Source organism: Ostrinia furnacalis, unplaced genomic scaffold (assembly GCF_004193835.3).
Source record: "Ostrinia furnacalis isolate ACB-3 unplaced genomic scaffold, ASM419383v2 OfSCF3049, whole genome shotgun sequence".
Lineage (NCBI taxonomy): Eukaryota > Metazoa > Arthropoda > Insecta > Lepidoptera > Crambidae > Ostrinia > Ostrinia furnacalis.
Genome location: NW_021133288.1, coordinates 109,601 through 127,159, shown reverse-complemented (window position 1 = coordinate 127,159; position 17,559 = coordinate 109,601). Strand labels below are relative to the sequence as shown.

The window sequence follows — 17,559 nt, the reverse complement described above, 5'->3', positions numbered from 1 at the left end:
TAAATGTGCACTATTGATGATAATAAACATACAAATTACTCATTATAACATGTATTCCTCGTTATTCTCACTGTTATAAAATATTTCCAATTTAAGTAAATATGTAATTGAGATTATTCTATACTTAATATTATAAATGCGAAAGCAACTGTCTGTCTGTCTCGCTTTTACGCCTAAACCACTGAACCTATTTTGATGAAATTTAGCATAGAGATAGTTTGGGTTGGGTCCCGGGAAAGGACATAGGATAGTTTTTATCCCGGTTTTTAAACAGGGACGCGCGCGATAGGTTTTTTGTGACAGACAAAATTTCACACGGGCGAAGCCGCGGGCGGAAAGCTAGTCTAATACAAATAATATTATTTTTCTCATATTGCACTTACACTATGTTATTATGATTGTGAAACACTACATTAGCCGTCTAACGAGATGACAGAAGTATCTCAGTAGCTCGTACCCATATTACAAAACCAGACTCAATTTAGTCACACACAGTACAGACATTGATGTTAGATTTTAAACTTTTGCGTTCCATTTCAACTAAAATAGTAAGACACGGGTCACGGAAGCAGTCTGCTTGTGACCACGGCTGCAGCATCGCAGCCGAAACGTCAAGCCGTGAGTCCATTATTTAACTCATTAATAAACGTCGCGTTAAGTGTGTCGTACTATTTTAGGCATTGATGTTGCCCACACGATTGGAGAAAAAGCATTTTGTAATTGTCATATCTGTTAGCACCTAGTCTTTACACTGATTGCAATGCAGTAGTTATACAATTTTCCGTGTGCGATCCTGCAAACGCTGATGTACCGATTAAAACTAATTTGAAAGAGCCCTTAGACTTGATCAGATAGGTAGATAGAGCTTAGAATGATAGTAAAAAGAGACTTTGTTTAACCATGATTTTGAGGTAGGGACTCTCCTTTTGTTAGAAGTCTGGTCTTACAAATTATACATTTTCGACTTCGAGCCCCATCAGTCATCTCACTCGTGTCAAATCAAAGTAATTTCAATAAAAAATTTACTTTATTTTCGCGTCAAGTTGCAGCTCATCACCAAATCAGAGTTCCGTTTATAACTACGGGTGTTGCCTGAGATAGAATCTGCGGGTAGTAAATGAGAAATAAATGGGACGCGAATTACTTGCTGATGACTTTCGTTGATTAACGTTGCTACAGAGTCGTGACTAGGTGTTAAGTTTGAATTAATTTCGACTCGGGCGGTTTGGGTAACGTAGAAAAAATGGGGCTGCACAAACCTAAACTTTTTGGTTAAAAAATCTCGTTATTTTTTGCAAGTAGGCTTTTAAGAAGCGCTTTTACACGTCCTAGTATTACTTTAACCCTACCACTGCATCGGGACAATAAATGGGCCAGTGCCGAGAAGAAGCAGCGCAAGAAACTCAGGTCACTATAGGCAGCCTTTTTTTCAAAAGTTTACAAAGTTTCAAAGTTCAACGATGATCCATTTATCATATCAAAGCATGGAATTGACGGAAAACGCTTCCACCAACGCTCTATACATCAGTGTCTTAGAAAACATTCATAAAACAGGTAATATAGCGTTTCAGGAATCGAATATATCCTTTTTTTTGCGTCGGAAAATCTTTAGCGCATACCCACTGGCCGATGGGGACGGTCAGTGGGTTATGCAGGACTCTCCCCGCCATGAGGGCCTACCCACTAAAACCCGACGGTGTCTGGCGGATCCATTGAAACGGAGACGGAAACGGATATTGTCCTAAAATTAGACATCATCTCTCTCGTCGCTCTTGAGCTCTACATCCTTGCTTTATAGCCTTCGCTATTTATTTATTGCACCACTACATCTTCATCATCATCTCAGTCATAAGACGTCCACTGCTGAACATAGATCTCCCCCAATGCTTTCCATGTTGCCTGGTTAGTAGCGGCCTGCGTCCAGCGCCTTCCTGCTACCTTTATGTCGTCACTTCGCCACCAAATATACCTCACATACACATCCTGTATATTGATTCTTACAATAGTTAGCTACCTTCCATCACCCACATCATCTAAATGATTACAACCATCAGTCTTCTTCATAACAACAGTACAGACCTGGTGGAGTCGATGACGCTTCTACAATCAGATGTAATTTGTACGGACGCCTTTTGTCTGGGGACGGGTTTATGCCACAGAGAGGCAGCCTTATGTATGTTTACTGTATAACTACCAGTTATACACAAAAGTGTATATTGAACCTCAGGGGTTGATTGCAACCTCCAAGGAATGTAAACAAAGTGAAAATTTAATATTGGTTTTTAAGAATAAAATTTTACCTACACCATGGAAGATACTGTTTTTTTTTTGGAATAGAAAAGGCATTTTACCTGTTATCGCTTAAAAAACTTAACGGGAGACATGAAAAGGTTTAGCTAATCAGTTTTCATGATTTCAGCTAAAGGCTGATGCTGAAAGCCTTCTTAATTTTTTAAAGGTGAAATTAGAAACAAAAGTTTTTGATTGCAGATTTTGTCCTATTACCATATTTTATTATATCACCTGCATAATAATGATGTATAATGTAAATAATATAATTATGTATAATGTAAACAATACTTGTTTTATAGACTCAATTTTATTGTAGGTAAACCACTAGGTTTATGCATAGCAATAAAAAGATAATGCATTTTATTGATGATTCCAATCAGCATCTTTATTGACGTTATCATGTATATTTACCGTCAAACGGAATGCATATCGAATCAAGATGATTGATTTGAATCAACAAATATAATTAAACAGCAATTAAAACGTATCTTAATATAGATCTTGAATTATAAGATATTTTAATCAACTATAAGGTTATAAGATGCGCGCGGTCATTACTTTGTCACGATCGAAATAAACCATTAGTTAATCATGCGTATGAGCAAATAGTTATATAGTTATAATACAGAATAGTTAATAAAATAATACGGTAGGTAATTAACTATTAGGTCTTTACCAAGGAAATGAATTTAACGAATATTCATTTAAACATTTCTGCAATTTTAAGGAGCCACGCTCTCTTCCACTTCTGTAGAGGAACACTATCTGTGGTCGCGATCGTCATCAGTGAGGGACCGAGGAAGAAGAAGAAGGAGCCACAAATCAAAATTTAATGAGATTTCGCCAAATTGAAGGACTATAGGAAAAATAATATACTTACATAGATTTAAAAAAAAATTATAAGTATCTGTAAAAAAAACGGTAATAGACGCCACATAGGACCTGCTGTTTTTTTAGATCTGAAGGCACTTGTAAATAATTATATATTTAAATTTGAAAAATAATTAACTTTAAATATGGTAGAGGTTTATTTAATATAATACTACTCAGTATATTTTTACTGTGGCTCTGATATACAATATTGCGCTTCCGTGATGATACAAATGATTATCATTTTATGAAGCTACCAACTATGCGGCTGTGACCATAAGCTCATGTGGTTTTGACAAAAAATAAAGGGGTAATTGGTTTTTGATGTATAAGTATGTACTGCGTGAAGTTGTTATAATGTGCTTTACTTTAAATTACGTGTCATTAACATTTACGAAAAATATCTTAAGTAGGTGCATGTAACGAAACTCAAAACGAAATTTTTATTGGGGAGGCTTTTGTCCAGCACTGGGGACGTTCCTAGGCTAAAATAATGATCAACGATGATAAAAAATTATTTTTCAAATATTATGTCTATGAAATTGATAAGTGCCACCAGTGGTCTCAATTGAATAAAATATTTTTGATTTTGATTTTAATAATTTTCTTATGCATTCATGACTTAAAAAGCTTTAAATCCACATTATTTTCAAGGTCTTAAATCTCAATATCTCAGTTTTGAAATACCCCTACGGGGTGTGTACTTTCCCATGTGGAGTCTGCCGTCGATAATGAACTAAGTTAAAAGTGATTCCAGCTGACGAAAGACTCATATAAAAAAAAACAACTCTTGACTAAATAAAAACAAATCTACGAATATCATTACTTGTTCCCTCTCGCATGAAGCATCACTCATTCATTATACCGCTGATTGGTACTTACAATACCTATGATACGCAGACGTATGATAGATGCTTCTATTGTTGGCCAGCATTATTAAAACACATACGTTTGTTCGAGCTTTTTTAGGGATCGTTGCGAAATCTTCGGGTTTCGTAACTGGCACACATGTTGTTGCTATTGTTTGTACTTAAATTAGTAGTGAAGTCTGAAAAATATGAATTCTGATAATGATACAGTACTCAACTTACTATAAGTTAAGAAAGTCTTGAAAAAATTAAGTAAGCAGGTTAAAAAGATACGGTACAAATTCTATAGGTAGTAAAAAAGATACGATTATTTAGATGACACCACCGGTCAGTTGTCACAATTTTCGGATTCTTATGAACTGTCAATACCCGAATCTCTAACAAATGTGTATTGATCCTATGACACTACTTGTACCATTAATTGACTATTTATTGACCACAGTTATTTCAATATGTGTAGTAACGAAAAAGCTCTGAAACCCGATCTGATAATCATCATCATCATTTCAGCCACAGGACGTCCACTGCTGAACATAGGCCTCCCCCAATGACTTCCACATCGCACGGTTGGTAGCGGCCTGCATCCAGCGCCTTCCTGCTACCTTTATCAGGTCGTCGGTCCACCTTGTGGGTGGACGTCCCACGCTGCGTTTTCCGGTACGTGGCCTCCATTCCAGAACCTTGCTGCCCCATCGGCCGTCAGTTCTGCGTACTATGTGCCCTGCCCACTGCCACTTCAGCTTGCTGATCCGTCGGGCTATGTCAGCGACTTTAGTTCGTTTACGGATCTCCTCATTTCTGATTCGATCTCGTAAAGAAACACCGAGCATAGCCCTCTTCATAACACGCTGTGCAACTTTGAGCTTCTGTATAAGGCCTATAGTGAGGGGCCACGTTTCCACGTTCTGATAATATTATCTACTAATAGTAAATCCTTGGGGGAGACCGGAGGCCTTCCAGCAGTGGACATCATTTGACTGAAACGAACGAAACATTATACAGTACAAGAGTTGTAATTGATTGCTAAAAACATGAATATGAATAAATTAAAGCTTTTTAAAATTCATTTTGATCTTAAACACCAGCCATAATAATTATGGAACCAATACTTAATCTTAAACTGAACTTCCCGATACAAATTGGCAACCAAAAGCTTTTTGTCATATTTACAGGTCGTTGTACTTCATTAATTGATACTTTGTAGTCTTATCCATCAAAAAAGGTTTAATAAATGGACAGGTAAGTAATAAAAATGCTTATCAGGCTTTACATGTTTTTTTTGCAAAATAGTACCTATTTTAACTACATAAGATGCCACAGTGTGTACCTTGTTTTGCTTTCGTATGTACAGTCAGCGTCAAAAAGTTCGTGACACCCAAAGTAGCCAAAAAGTCCACAACACGTCTTTATCACAATAGGGAATATGCATCGATTTTAAATGTTAATAAATTATGTCTAAATAAACACTAGTTAAATCATAGAATTTTTCTAAAACTAGTATTGAAATCGGACTGGAAACAAAAAAGTTACAAGTGTTTAAACTTTGTATGGAAATAGCTGAGCGTGACGTCAAATGTCACCCGCTCGTAGTAATTTGTATGGGACTCTGCGTGTCGTTCTAACATGACCAATGACGTCATGAGATCTCTAACGTCTATATCTTACGTATTTTTTGAAATTTTTGTTAAAGGAAAGCACTGATTGATTTGATAATGCCAAGGTTACTGAAATGTGAGAAATAAAAAAACCTTGCATATTCCTATTGGACTATTGGACTAAGGCCTGCTATACACGGACAGCTTGAAGCAGTTAGTGTCGGCAGCTTCAAGCTGCGACTGCAGCGTCTTTCCGTTCTATACATGGCCAGAACGCACCCATAGGAAACTGCTCGTGTATATTTTGTAGTGCCCGTTTGTAAATCTGTGACTCCAAACTATACACGAATTTTGCGTACTGATCGTGTATAGTTTGGAAGAGCTCAGTAAAAAAAGTCATATCCAAACTATACTCGATTAGTTTCTACTACACCACTNATTATGACTGTACAATTTTTTTGTACGACGCATAGTTTCCGAGACATGCACGCGGGCAACGGTTGCCGCATGCCCCGCAACCCAGGCCCGTGGGGGGCCCGCACAGGCTGGGGCCCGGCTGGCAAATGCCACCCCGACTGTATGGCCAGTCCGACGCTGCACTCTACCAACTTATTTGAATAAAAAGGACATGTCATTGTTTTATCCACAACGAGGAAGCTCTTCGCCTGTATCTCACCTCATCAGGTGTGATCATCACTTACCATCGTAACCGAGCGCGGTTTGTATGTGAGCGCGCCGCATACGTATTGGCGCGCTCACACACACAAACCGCGCTCGGTGCGTTTCTATGAAGATGACCTACTCATTTGTATTTACTCTGATATTAACCTTATCTATCGTCCGTCATGATAAGAAAAAATAATATTGTTGGCTTCCATGTGCTGCTAAGACTAATTGCAATTGCAAATTGATTTTGATTTGATATGCAGATACATAAAGTCAAGAAATATGCTTTCATTTACTTATGCCGACTATTTGCACTTTGCAATATTTATTTATTACTTGGTAAATACATACAAAAATTATGTCGTTGTGAATACACATACTATGGAGAAAACATCCAACTGAATTAGGTAACTAGCAATAAAACTTGCAAAAGTTGACTTCCGCCAGCTGTCACCATTACGTAAATCTTCCAGAAGTTGGCTTTCCAGAGCTATTTACATTAGTTTCTACAAGTTTTACTGCTATAGTCTGGTCCGTGAGCACGTAGAATTTTGTCCAATGACCCCAAGCTACCCATCCTTATCGCTCGCGCGTAATTATGTTGCTGTCGCGCTCGCACACTCACTGCGGGCGCCCGTTGCACAGTCGCGACAGCAATATAATTACGCGCGAGCGATAAGGATGGGTAGCTAGGGGTCATTGGACAAAATTCTACGCGCTCACGGACCGGGCTTTAGTCTAAACGTAACCTTGGTTTATTCTTTCCAGGTTCATAGCTCAATGTACAGAGCGCACTCTGAACCTATACCTGTGGGCAACGAGCGAGTTCTCTCACATGGTGCCAGCCATTGGGGAGCCTCACATCCTCACTGGAGACGACTTCGAAGAGGACGTACTATGACCAGCTGACTGAGTTCCTAGTTTAAAGGTTTAAGCAACGCTCACTTTTCAGTAGTGAGGTTTTAGTATTATATTGAACTTCCTATGGTTGCTTTTTAATGTTTACTTGAGTGTAAAGAGCTCGGTTCATTAATTATTATTTACCTATTCATTAATTTTAGGTAGTCAAAAACAATAACACCCGTATTCACAAACATTGCTATGAGGTCTCACAGTGCGCGTGGCACAGGGTGACACACGAACCAATCACAGAGTTCAATTAAACGCTGTGCGTTTGATTTAGATTTGCTGCTTCACTTAAGCAAGCTACGTTTGTGAATACGGGCTTAGACTTTCCTAATTAAATGAAAACAAAATACCGAACTCTGCTTTTGAGATTACTTCTAGAGTAATAATAATTATGACATTGTAGTATTACTCCGTAGATAAATACCACCGTCCTTTATTACATCTTTTTTAAACAAAAACGACTATTGGATTTTACAAAAATCATTCCAACAATGAAACGTCAATTACTTTTCCTAGATTAAAAAGAGACACCTCATTTTAAACTGTCTTTGAAGTTACTCTTCATCCATACAAACTTTAAAAAACTACTGCCTTTACATGAGAACTGTAACATTTTACACTTTCATCCACATTTTAACTGTTCTCTATCTCACCTCATGATGATGCTGCTTAGTGAGGAGTAACATACCCTCAAAAGCAGTTGAAAGTAAAGACATTGCGTTGGGACGCGAAGCATGTTCCTTGCCTAATTTATGTTGAAGTTATGTTTTAATGTCACATTGTCGTGCGATTTCATTGGGCTCTCTTAGATGTATTTGTAAATACTTCCAGTGGTTTAAATTATACAATAGGTTTGCAGGCAGGCCTATGTTATGTGTGTACTTATAAATTATTGAAAGAACTTAGCTTGTATTTGGTGTATCATAAATTCATAAAAATCATCACAATATGACACTATTCGTTTGTTAGCTAACTAAATAATTGTTTTATTATATGGGCTATAAGTTATTTAATTCCTACATGGGATAATTTATTAACAAATCAAATTAATTTATTCAAAAAGTGTATTTTTATATAAAATTTGCTTGCCCTACTAAGGTATTAACTATGTAATAATTTAGATGCATTTACCGCAAAATTTTGTATCATACGAACTTGGTATTTTCATTCAATGTGTCCTTTTAAATTAAGTACCAAAGACACTGCGTTTCATTAATATGTTAGTTAGTTAATTGATTTGTAAAGTTATTGAGTACCTACCTAACTTTATTTATTTTGTGACGTCATGAGAAGTTTACTGTGATATTGAAATTATTTTTAGTACTTATTCTCGGTCATATGATTCTATGTAAATGACGTAATATCATTCACTTGTGAAATAAGTCGCATATTGATAACAGCCGATAAATATATTATGCTATCATTTTTATTTTCGTTCAAAGTCGACAAACATTCGCCTACTTTTAGACGATTGGCACAAATAAAAATGCACAATGTTGTAGTCTTCGTTATGGTGGTATGTTTGTGATTCAAAAGCCCACCTTGTCGATCATATGTTTGTATTGTAGTCTTGTCTTCCATTTTTGTTGTCCTATTTTATTTTTGCCTATAAGCTCCTCCAAGGTACCAATGTACAAACTTTGTATATAATACATTTATTTACCATCCTTGTATACACGTTTTTTATTAAATTTCCCTCTAACTCTTTATAGAGAATGTTAGTGAAATAAAACAAAGGAATCAATTTCGATTAATTTATTATAATGTGCGATGTTAAAATATGTTTATTATAATAAAGCATTTCAACTAGACGTAACGCGCGGGCTCGCTCGCCCGCGCTCCCTACGACCTCGCGGCAAACGACACATCTCAATAATACAATTAAAAAAATATAGTAAAGAGAGATTTCGTTCAGTACAATCAAACATCGGCGTAAGCAGCGACTCTGATACAGAGCGCCGATTTCTTTATTCATTTATTAATAAAGCACTATCTAATAACTTCTTTTGTAAGCTACAGTATACGTAGAACCGGCCGGAGATGGCTTCCCCGGCAGAGTACAGGACAGCTTAGGAATTTACGAAAGCCACGAGTCGATTGCATCAACGGGTTTGTATGTTGAGTGGCCCAACGTCGCCTCTCGACGGCTCCGAACCCTCAACTCGAAGCGACGGCCTCCGCCTAGCACCGGTCGACCACAAAACAACTTTCACAACGCTTATTGCTTGACAAAATGAATTACAATCAATTACAAATTTAGCACGACTCCGAAAAACAAGAAAGCGCGAACGCCCGTCACGGAACACTCCAATATAATGATTTATCACAACATAATAAATAAATGAAAAAATATTAAATGTACTGACTTGAAAAAAAACTTACAGTTACACGAGTCTTTTCAGTAGTTTTACGTTTTTTATAATTAAACAAACACGTTACACGTTTTGCGATTTTTATGAGATGAATGTATTTTTTATTAGACGATAATAGTAAAAATAAATTATAATTACAGTACAAAGGTAAGAGTAAAATCTGTGTATAGAAATTTATCTCACCGGCTCATGTCAGTCATGTTCATTAATTACTCTAGTAAATAAATCTTGATCTACGTTACACCGAGACGCCTGCGCGGCCACGGGGCACGCTCGCGGCGTCGATGTTCTTAATGTCTTATTTAGTTCATCGCTGGAAAGAGGCTACTATACACAACACCTCATCGGCTCGCTCGAGCCCGGGGTACAATCAAAACACAAAGTTGACGATGTCCTGGTAAGCCTAAGCATTATTTATTTGTTACATTACATGTTACATTAACAGGGTGTTAGACTAACAATAAAATTATAATACAACCGTGTCTACGTCGATGGTCGTTTGAGTGCCATTATCAGAGTACGCCAATGTCCGAAATCACTATGTAAATAAAATATGGCCGCCGCACTCAAACTGAAATATCGATAACGAGCTAAGATGCACCTCCCGCTTGCACAGCGCGAGAAAATCAGTTGAGACTCGGATCCTTTTGAGCTGAGTCCAAGCATAATCTCGATACTGGAAGGAATCGATTTTAATCTCACAGTCCCATCCATTTCCAGGTGCGAAAAATTTATATATTCTTTCAAAATACAGCCAACAACAAAATTACATATCTGCTAGGATGTCTGCAATACCATTTTACCTTTTTTGTATTTTGCTGAACAGTCAACATTCCAATTACAATTTTTTAAACTTCAACACTGGCAGATATCATTTCGTTGTCGCTGTAAAACAAACCTATCTCCATAGAAATAAGGACGAGTTTACATATCTCACATCGAGTCGTATAACGATAGTAATAACAAGCGACTTTGTAAGGCAAAAGATATGTTACCGAATTACAACAAACCTTAAACTCTTATGTATAAATGCTCAAGTTGCTTGCGCGAGGCTGGTATTGACTGAGGATTGAGGACATATACAAATTGTCAAAATCATTAGAATATGAGCCACATATAACTAAGAAAAATCCTATACAATGTTAACGTTCGATTCAGAAAAAGAATATTTAGTGAATACCAAATTCGCGCAAAACGGAGCAAGCTAAATTTCAAATGTAACCGACAAACAATTTGTTTCACAACATTACATGTAATACTCTGACGCACCGAACTAGACGCACTACTGTCATGCAACACACATCACTGGCTCTCGCGACGCCACTTTGTACTTCCAATCCATACAAATATCTACAATTTTAGAAGTAGGCCTTAGCGGAGTTAAATGCATTCAGAAATTAATAGGTCACTTATGTTAGGGGCTAAGGAATCAACGTAATAACGTTTCTATATAAATTAAACAATAATCGCACCAAATAGCGTTGACTTACACACGAATCGATTTCGAAACGACCGATGACGTCGAGTGGACGCTCGACGCTACCGTTCCAGGCAAAATAAACACAATCAGCGCGTTTGTGCTTTTAACACTCCCTACAATAAACAGTCTATCGTTTCCTTAACACGACGGCACTAATTGCGTCGATGACGTCATTGTAATTAAGTTTCACGAAGAGAAATGAAAGATGAAAAACAAAACATGCGTACGGAAAATTTTTACGAGAAAAAAAGCGAAACAATAGTAGGCCAGCTACGGAATATTCTTCGGTTTCGATTGAATACTTCTGGTGATTTGATCTCGTTAAAATTCCGGGTCACTGCGAACGGGCGCAGTGACGTCACAACACATCTACCGTCATGTACACAGAGATCAGCGATACAAACGATTCCGTAGAGATTCTATTCTCGAAACATCACAAACGCGTCTCCTATCTATCTCCCGATACATCAAACGAGTACGCGGCACCGAAACGCAGACGGTTCGACAGTCCATCACGGTTGAGAGTGAGATTTGTAAACGATAACGCGAAACATCAAACAAAAAAAAACTACTCACATCGAATTCAACTGTCATCAGGTCGACTAACTCGAAACAGCCTTGTTTAATTCACTTTTAGCGGGTTACTAATTTTCACCGGAAACTAGGAACGTTAGGATTGTCATCACGGCTTGTTGAACAAAAAACATAATGGCGTTAAGTCCGCTGGTGTTGCCAGCTTTGAATACACAGTTCACCTTCCGCTTACAAATCTCTCGCTGCCTGGTAGTCGGCGCTAGTGGTGACGCGGTTGGATGCGACGTGAGATGTGCTCCTCCTGCTGCATCTTGGCGCGGAACTCGGCCACCAGGTCGCGAGACTGCGCCAGTACGGCTAACTGCTCGTTTAGAAGCTCCTCCCATTGCGTCGCGTACGCTGAAAAAGGGCAATTTATTAAAATGCCGTCGATATTGGTGGTTGTGTTGGTGTTCCCAAATTATTGGCATTTAAGATAGAAAACAATCGACTTAGCCCCAGAACAGACGGTGAAACGAAACTGCAATGCTAGTTACTTTTGAGTTGCATCTAAGTTTCTGCCATAGCGTCCGTTGAGAGACCACACATGACGCGACCAGTTTGAAAGTTTCAAACTAGTCGCGTACTCAAAAGTAACTAGCAGTTGCAGTTTCGTTGCAGTTGCGTTTCACCGTCTGTTCTGGGCCTTAGGGATTGTTACCATAAAACAAAATAAGCATTTTTTATATTGAATGTCAATAATTTGGAAAAACCCAATTTGAGATGATACATGATGTTAAGTTGCTCGTGATAAAACACTCCGCAATGCACATTCGATTCAATGCACTGAGAACGTTCGTTTGCGTAGAATACTTCCACTTCTTATCCCGTCATGATTTTTTAAAAGTTTTTAGTTTTTTATAGCTCGAATCCCCATCTAGTTAATAATGTTCGGTTGGTTGTTAAATTTGGAATAATTAGACCAATAATACCAGGCGCGCGAGCGGCAGCGTTGGCGTTATGACGAAGCGATGAACCATTTTAGTATGATAATCACGTGTTATTATTTATTTATTGACGAACTGAATCGATTCCCCAGCTGCGGTGACACACAGACAGAGCCAGATCTTGTAGGTTTAAAACTTGTTGTCCGTTTATGCACTTAGTCAATAAATAAACTTCAAATTCATTACTTTATGTTCAATCATTTAGAAATTACACGATTGATCAAAATCCTCTGTAAGAATAATAAGTCAAGTTATATGTTTGCATTGGCAATTGTCAAGAGCTTGATGGAAGGTTTACGTTCATATATTTTATTTGCAATAATGACTGTTTACATAAGAAAATGTATCCTGTCCTGTCCATCATCACAAATATTAACCGGCACTAATTAATTACAGTATGTAGCAGTCTGGAGTTGAATTTCTCAAAAATAGCATTGTTGTGTTCCGGCAGTTAGAGGTAAGAAAGCCAGTTCCTCTGTGGTTGAGGATTCCGGGTTAAGCTCACTTCCACCCTCGGCCTGATCATCACTTACTATTATCAGGTGAGATACAAGCCAAGAGCATCCTCGTTGTAAATAAAAAAAATTAAGAAAGTATCCTGAACTGAGAAAGTGCAAAAACAACGCGGACCACAAATGACAAAACCCTCAAGATCTAGGGCTGGTTTTAGAATCACGCTGACGCACTCTGACCGTCAGCGTTGACAGCCGAAATGTATGAAGCGTCAGCGCCGAGCGATCAGCGTCACTCAGGAACGTTCCCTTCAATTACATACATATTGATCTGTCAGCGCCGACGATCAGCGAGCGGTCAGCGCAATTCTAAAACCCGCCTAATGCTCTTTCTGTAGACACCGCCAGCTCCCAAAGCATTGCGCCTGAATGAGTCAAACCGATCATGGTGCGCGCGCGTCGTCGCATCGCGAAGTCCCGCCCGCCGCGCCACCGCTTGCGCGCCGCCGCACCGAACACTTCGCACAAACACAGATGTCAATCACACACACATCACACAACCACAACATCATTAGCCTAGGCGCAGACTACCGATTTTAATGCCTTGATCACACGTACTGAGAAAACGGACGAGACAGTGCTCTCGGCCGAGTACTCGGTGTGTATGAACATTACGCCGAGTGCGCTCGGCCAAGTTTTTTGGCGAGACAGATCGACGACGACTCGACGACTCACTCAACTCTCTCGGCCAAGTATCATTTTACTGTCTCGCCCGTCCACCGAGTAAACGGGCGAGACAGTAAAATGTTTACTCGGTCGAGACAGTTGGGTGAGCGAGTCACATACTCGAGCGCTCGGCCGAGCACTCGGCGTAATGTTCATACTCATCGAGTACTCGGCCGAGAGCACTGCCTCGCCAGTTTGCTCGGTATGTGTGATCAAGGCTTTAGTTGGCTGATAGTTGGGCCAGATTTTAATTTGTATGAAGAATTGGCCGATACCAAATCGATGTAATGTGCGCACTTTCATGATACATCTCCATACTGATTAACAGCCCGACCCAACTATCGGCCAACTAAAAGTCGGCAGGCTTAGGCCTTTATTTATGAAACAGAGACACGTGGTTCCGGCAGAGTAAAATAGGATCACCCCAGTCTTCTGTAAATGTCGCAAAAGGTGATCAACTTTTCGTATGCTTAGCATACAACCGGTTCAGGGACAAATATGAGAACATCAGGCCTGGTCAGTATTTGGCCAAATCCTCATTTTGCTTCTGGTAAATTAGACAGGGCCGTGCCCCTGCAGACTTGCAATAGATACTAGATAACCTTAGGATGATGAAAGAAACAGCTACTACTACATCTGGTTAATTCACTGGATCTTGTAGTCGGAGATGGCCTTGTGGTAGTACAGCACCCACCGTCCTGGTCGTAGTCCACGTCCCGCGTGAGCGCCAGCAGCTGGGAGCAGCGTTGCAGCGCGTGCTGCAGGTAGTCGGAGATGGCCTTGTGGTAGTACAGCACCCACCGTCCTGGTCGTAGTCCACGTCCCGCGTGAGCGCCAGCAGCTGGGAGCAGCGTTGCAGCGCGTGCTGCAGGTAGTCGGAGATGGCCTTGTGGTAGTACAGCACCCACCGTCCTGGTCGTAGTCCACGTCCCGCGTGAGCGCCAGCAGCTGGGAGCAGCGTTGCAGCGCGTGCTGCAGGTAGTCGGAGATGGCCTTGTGGTAGTACAGCACCCACCGTCCTGGTCGTAGTCCACGTCCCGCGTGAGCGCCAGCAGCTGGGAGCAGCGTTGCAGCGCGTGCTGCAGGTAGTCGGAGATGGCCTTGTGGTAGTACAGCACCCACCGTCCTGGTCGTAGTCCACGTCCCGCGTGAGCGCCAGCAGCTGGGAGCAGCGTTGCAGCGCGTGCTGCAGGTAGTCGGAGATGGCCTTGTGGTAGTACAGCACCCACCGTCCTGGTCGTAGTCCACGTCCCGCGTGAGCGCCAGCAGCTGGGAGCAGCGTTGCAGCGCGTGCTGCAGGTAGTCGGAGATGGCCTTGTGGTAGTACAGCACCCACCGTCCTGGTCGTAGTCCACGTCCCGCGTGAGCGCCAGCAGCTGGGAGCAGCGTTGCAGCGCGTGCTGCAGGTAGTCGGAGATGGCCTTGTGGTAGTACAGCACCCACCGTCCTGGTCGTAGTCCACGTCCCGCGTGAGCGCCAGCAGCTGGGAGCAGCGTTGCAGCGCGTGCTGCAGGTAGTCGGAGATGGCCTTGTGGTAGTACAGCACCCACCGTCCTGGTCGTAGTCCACGTCCCGCGTGAGCGCCAGCAGCTGGGAGCAGCGTTGCAGCGCGTGCTGCAGGTAGTCGGAGATGGCCTTGTGGTAGTACAGCACCCACCGTCCTGGTCGTAGTCCACGTCCCGCGTGAGCGCCAGCAGCTGGGAGCAGCGTTGCAGCGCGTGCTGCAGGTAGTCGGAGATGGCCTTGTGGTTGTCGAGCACCTCCTCCTCGGCGCGCTGCAGCTCGTCGATGGCCTCGTGGAACGTGTACATCTCTGCTGACATGTCGCCTTCCTGTGGGCCGGAGAGAAGGTTACAGTACACAGGTATTCAGGCCGGCATTGATCGGCACAGCCTGGAGGTAAAATCAAAGACGAATGTTCGGGAAACAAAGCCGCTCGGCTAGCGCCATTGTGTGAAAAGCTTTGCGTATGAAACCCCATTTTTGGATTATTTATTTTGCATCTTTATTCCACAAAATTAATGAGGGGTTGAATCCACCGAACGTCATGTTCACGCTACGAGCTAAATACTAAAGCCTCCTCCACACTAGCGTCTTCCAAACGTCCGTCGTCTCGCTAGCGCCAACGCAGCGTCAACGCGGCGCTAACGCAGTGGCACCGCGACGACAATGCTGAACACACAGCAGAGTGACAGAAGGTTGCGTTACTTGACCGAAAGAAACCGTCGCACTGACAAAACTACGATGCTCAAAAGACGCTAGCGTAGGTCTCTAAGAACTAGAGCACTAGATTAAAAAAGACTCATAACTCATTTATTTTTGCAAATAAACTTTTAAAAACCGTCCAAGTGCGTGTCGGACTCACGCACAAAGGGTTCCGTACTATCGGGGACTCGAACGCCTTGACACCTTAAGGGCCTAAATTGTTTGCACACACACGCTCGATTAAACTCCGCCCCCGTTCATTCATGTTTCGGGTCTAAGCAGCGTCGGCGCATCACTGTAGATGTTTGCCCTAGCAAACCAAGCTCTATGTATAGCATTTAGGATTGAGTATTGCTTATTACCCGCATCCGTAGCGCTCGTTTGGCAACGTCGCATTTTAGTCAATTTGAAACTACAAAATATTATATGAGACTTCGTGTAAAATTTGAACTAGCGATTGCCCGCTCGGGTCACAAAATTGCTATCGCACATTCCGAGGTAACTATGCAATTTCCCGAGAAAAAAGTAGCCCTTTCTACAATTATTGTTGATATTATGAGTGTAAATCTCATGATATTAGTTTAGCTAGTTAGGGTGAGAAATACAAAATCATACAGTTACTTAAGAATTTTACTTATTTAATAGGTATTTAATTTATTCGGAACTTATAATTTAAAACAATATGTTATTGAATTAATTGATAAAGAGTTAAGGAATATTTGTGGCTTAAAAACAATTATTGTAAGATCTGGCTAAAACTTTCTTAAATCCTTGAATGTAAATAAAAACTTATAATAGGTTTCTATTTATTTTTAATGCATATTTTGTTTTCCGTTTTAAAGAAACACTTATCTACGTTATTAAAATTTAATATCAATATTGCACTAGGTAGCAATGATCCAGGTAATTGGTTATCGTAAATATTATAATATTAAGTTAGTTTTATTTCAAATTCAATTTTTTATTGCACATTAAGTGTCTTTACACAAGGTCTTAAATCAATAACAATTAAACTTCAAACTAAATAATACTTAAACAGTTAACAATGTATAGATAAGTTTGTAAGTAAATATAAGAATTATTTTGAGAGGCATGGTTCAGTAATCGAGCGGAGGTCAATAAAAAGGCAATCAAACAGTCCAATTACTAGCACGGGTCAACACAAATCAATCGGTTATTGATCACGAAACTTCACAAAAAAACAAAGGAGAGAATATGTCAACAGATCGCCAAAGCAAAAAGCATACAGACCTCGTATAAAAACACAATATAAAAAAAATACATATCTATTTGTTTGTAACCAAATTCTATTATTAAAATTCTAAGGCTGAGTTGCACCATCTTACTTTAACTTTAACAAACGTCAAAATTCTGTCAAACTCCATACAAAAAGCACCGGTTACCGTTATAGCTACGGTCAAAGTTAGGTGGTGCAACTCAGCCTAAAACTAAGAAAGATTGAAGAAAGAGAAACATTTCGTTTTAAACCCTAACCGTATGACAATAAAGTGCACAATGGTATTTCGTATTGCAACCTAAGCCCTGATTGTCTCTTATTGGTCGTAGTAAAAATATAGTAAAATGCGTAACCAATTAGAGACGG

The 17,559-nt window shown here is 40.3% G+C and overlaps 1 protein-coding gene across 6 annotated transcripts in view; it reads right to left on the bottom strand.

The window, feature by feature from the left end:
• Nucleotides 1–8,941: 8,941 nt before the first annotated feature.
• Nucleotides 8,942–17,559, bottom strand: part of Klp10A (kinesin-like protein 10A) — a 67,218-nt gene continuing 58,600 nt past the window's right edge. For 5 of the 6 annotated variants that reach the window (XM_028310606.1, XM_028310604.1, XM_028310607.1 and 2 more), the window contains 3 exons: nt 15,494–15,583; nt 14,446–15,386; nt 8,942–11,986 (listed from right to left, as the gene is read on the bottom strand). In XM_028310606.1, coding sequence (XP_028166407.1) covers nt 11,698–11,986; nt 14,446–15,386; nt 15,494–15,583 — 1,320 coding nt within the window. In that variant the 3' untranslated portion in view covers nt 8,942–11,697. Of the gene's footprint in view, nt 11,987–14,445; nt 15,387–15,408; nt 15,584–17,559 lie in introns of all 6 variants that reach the window. The other variant, XM_028310609.1, reaches the window with a different exon arrangement.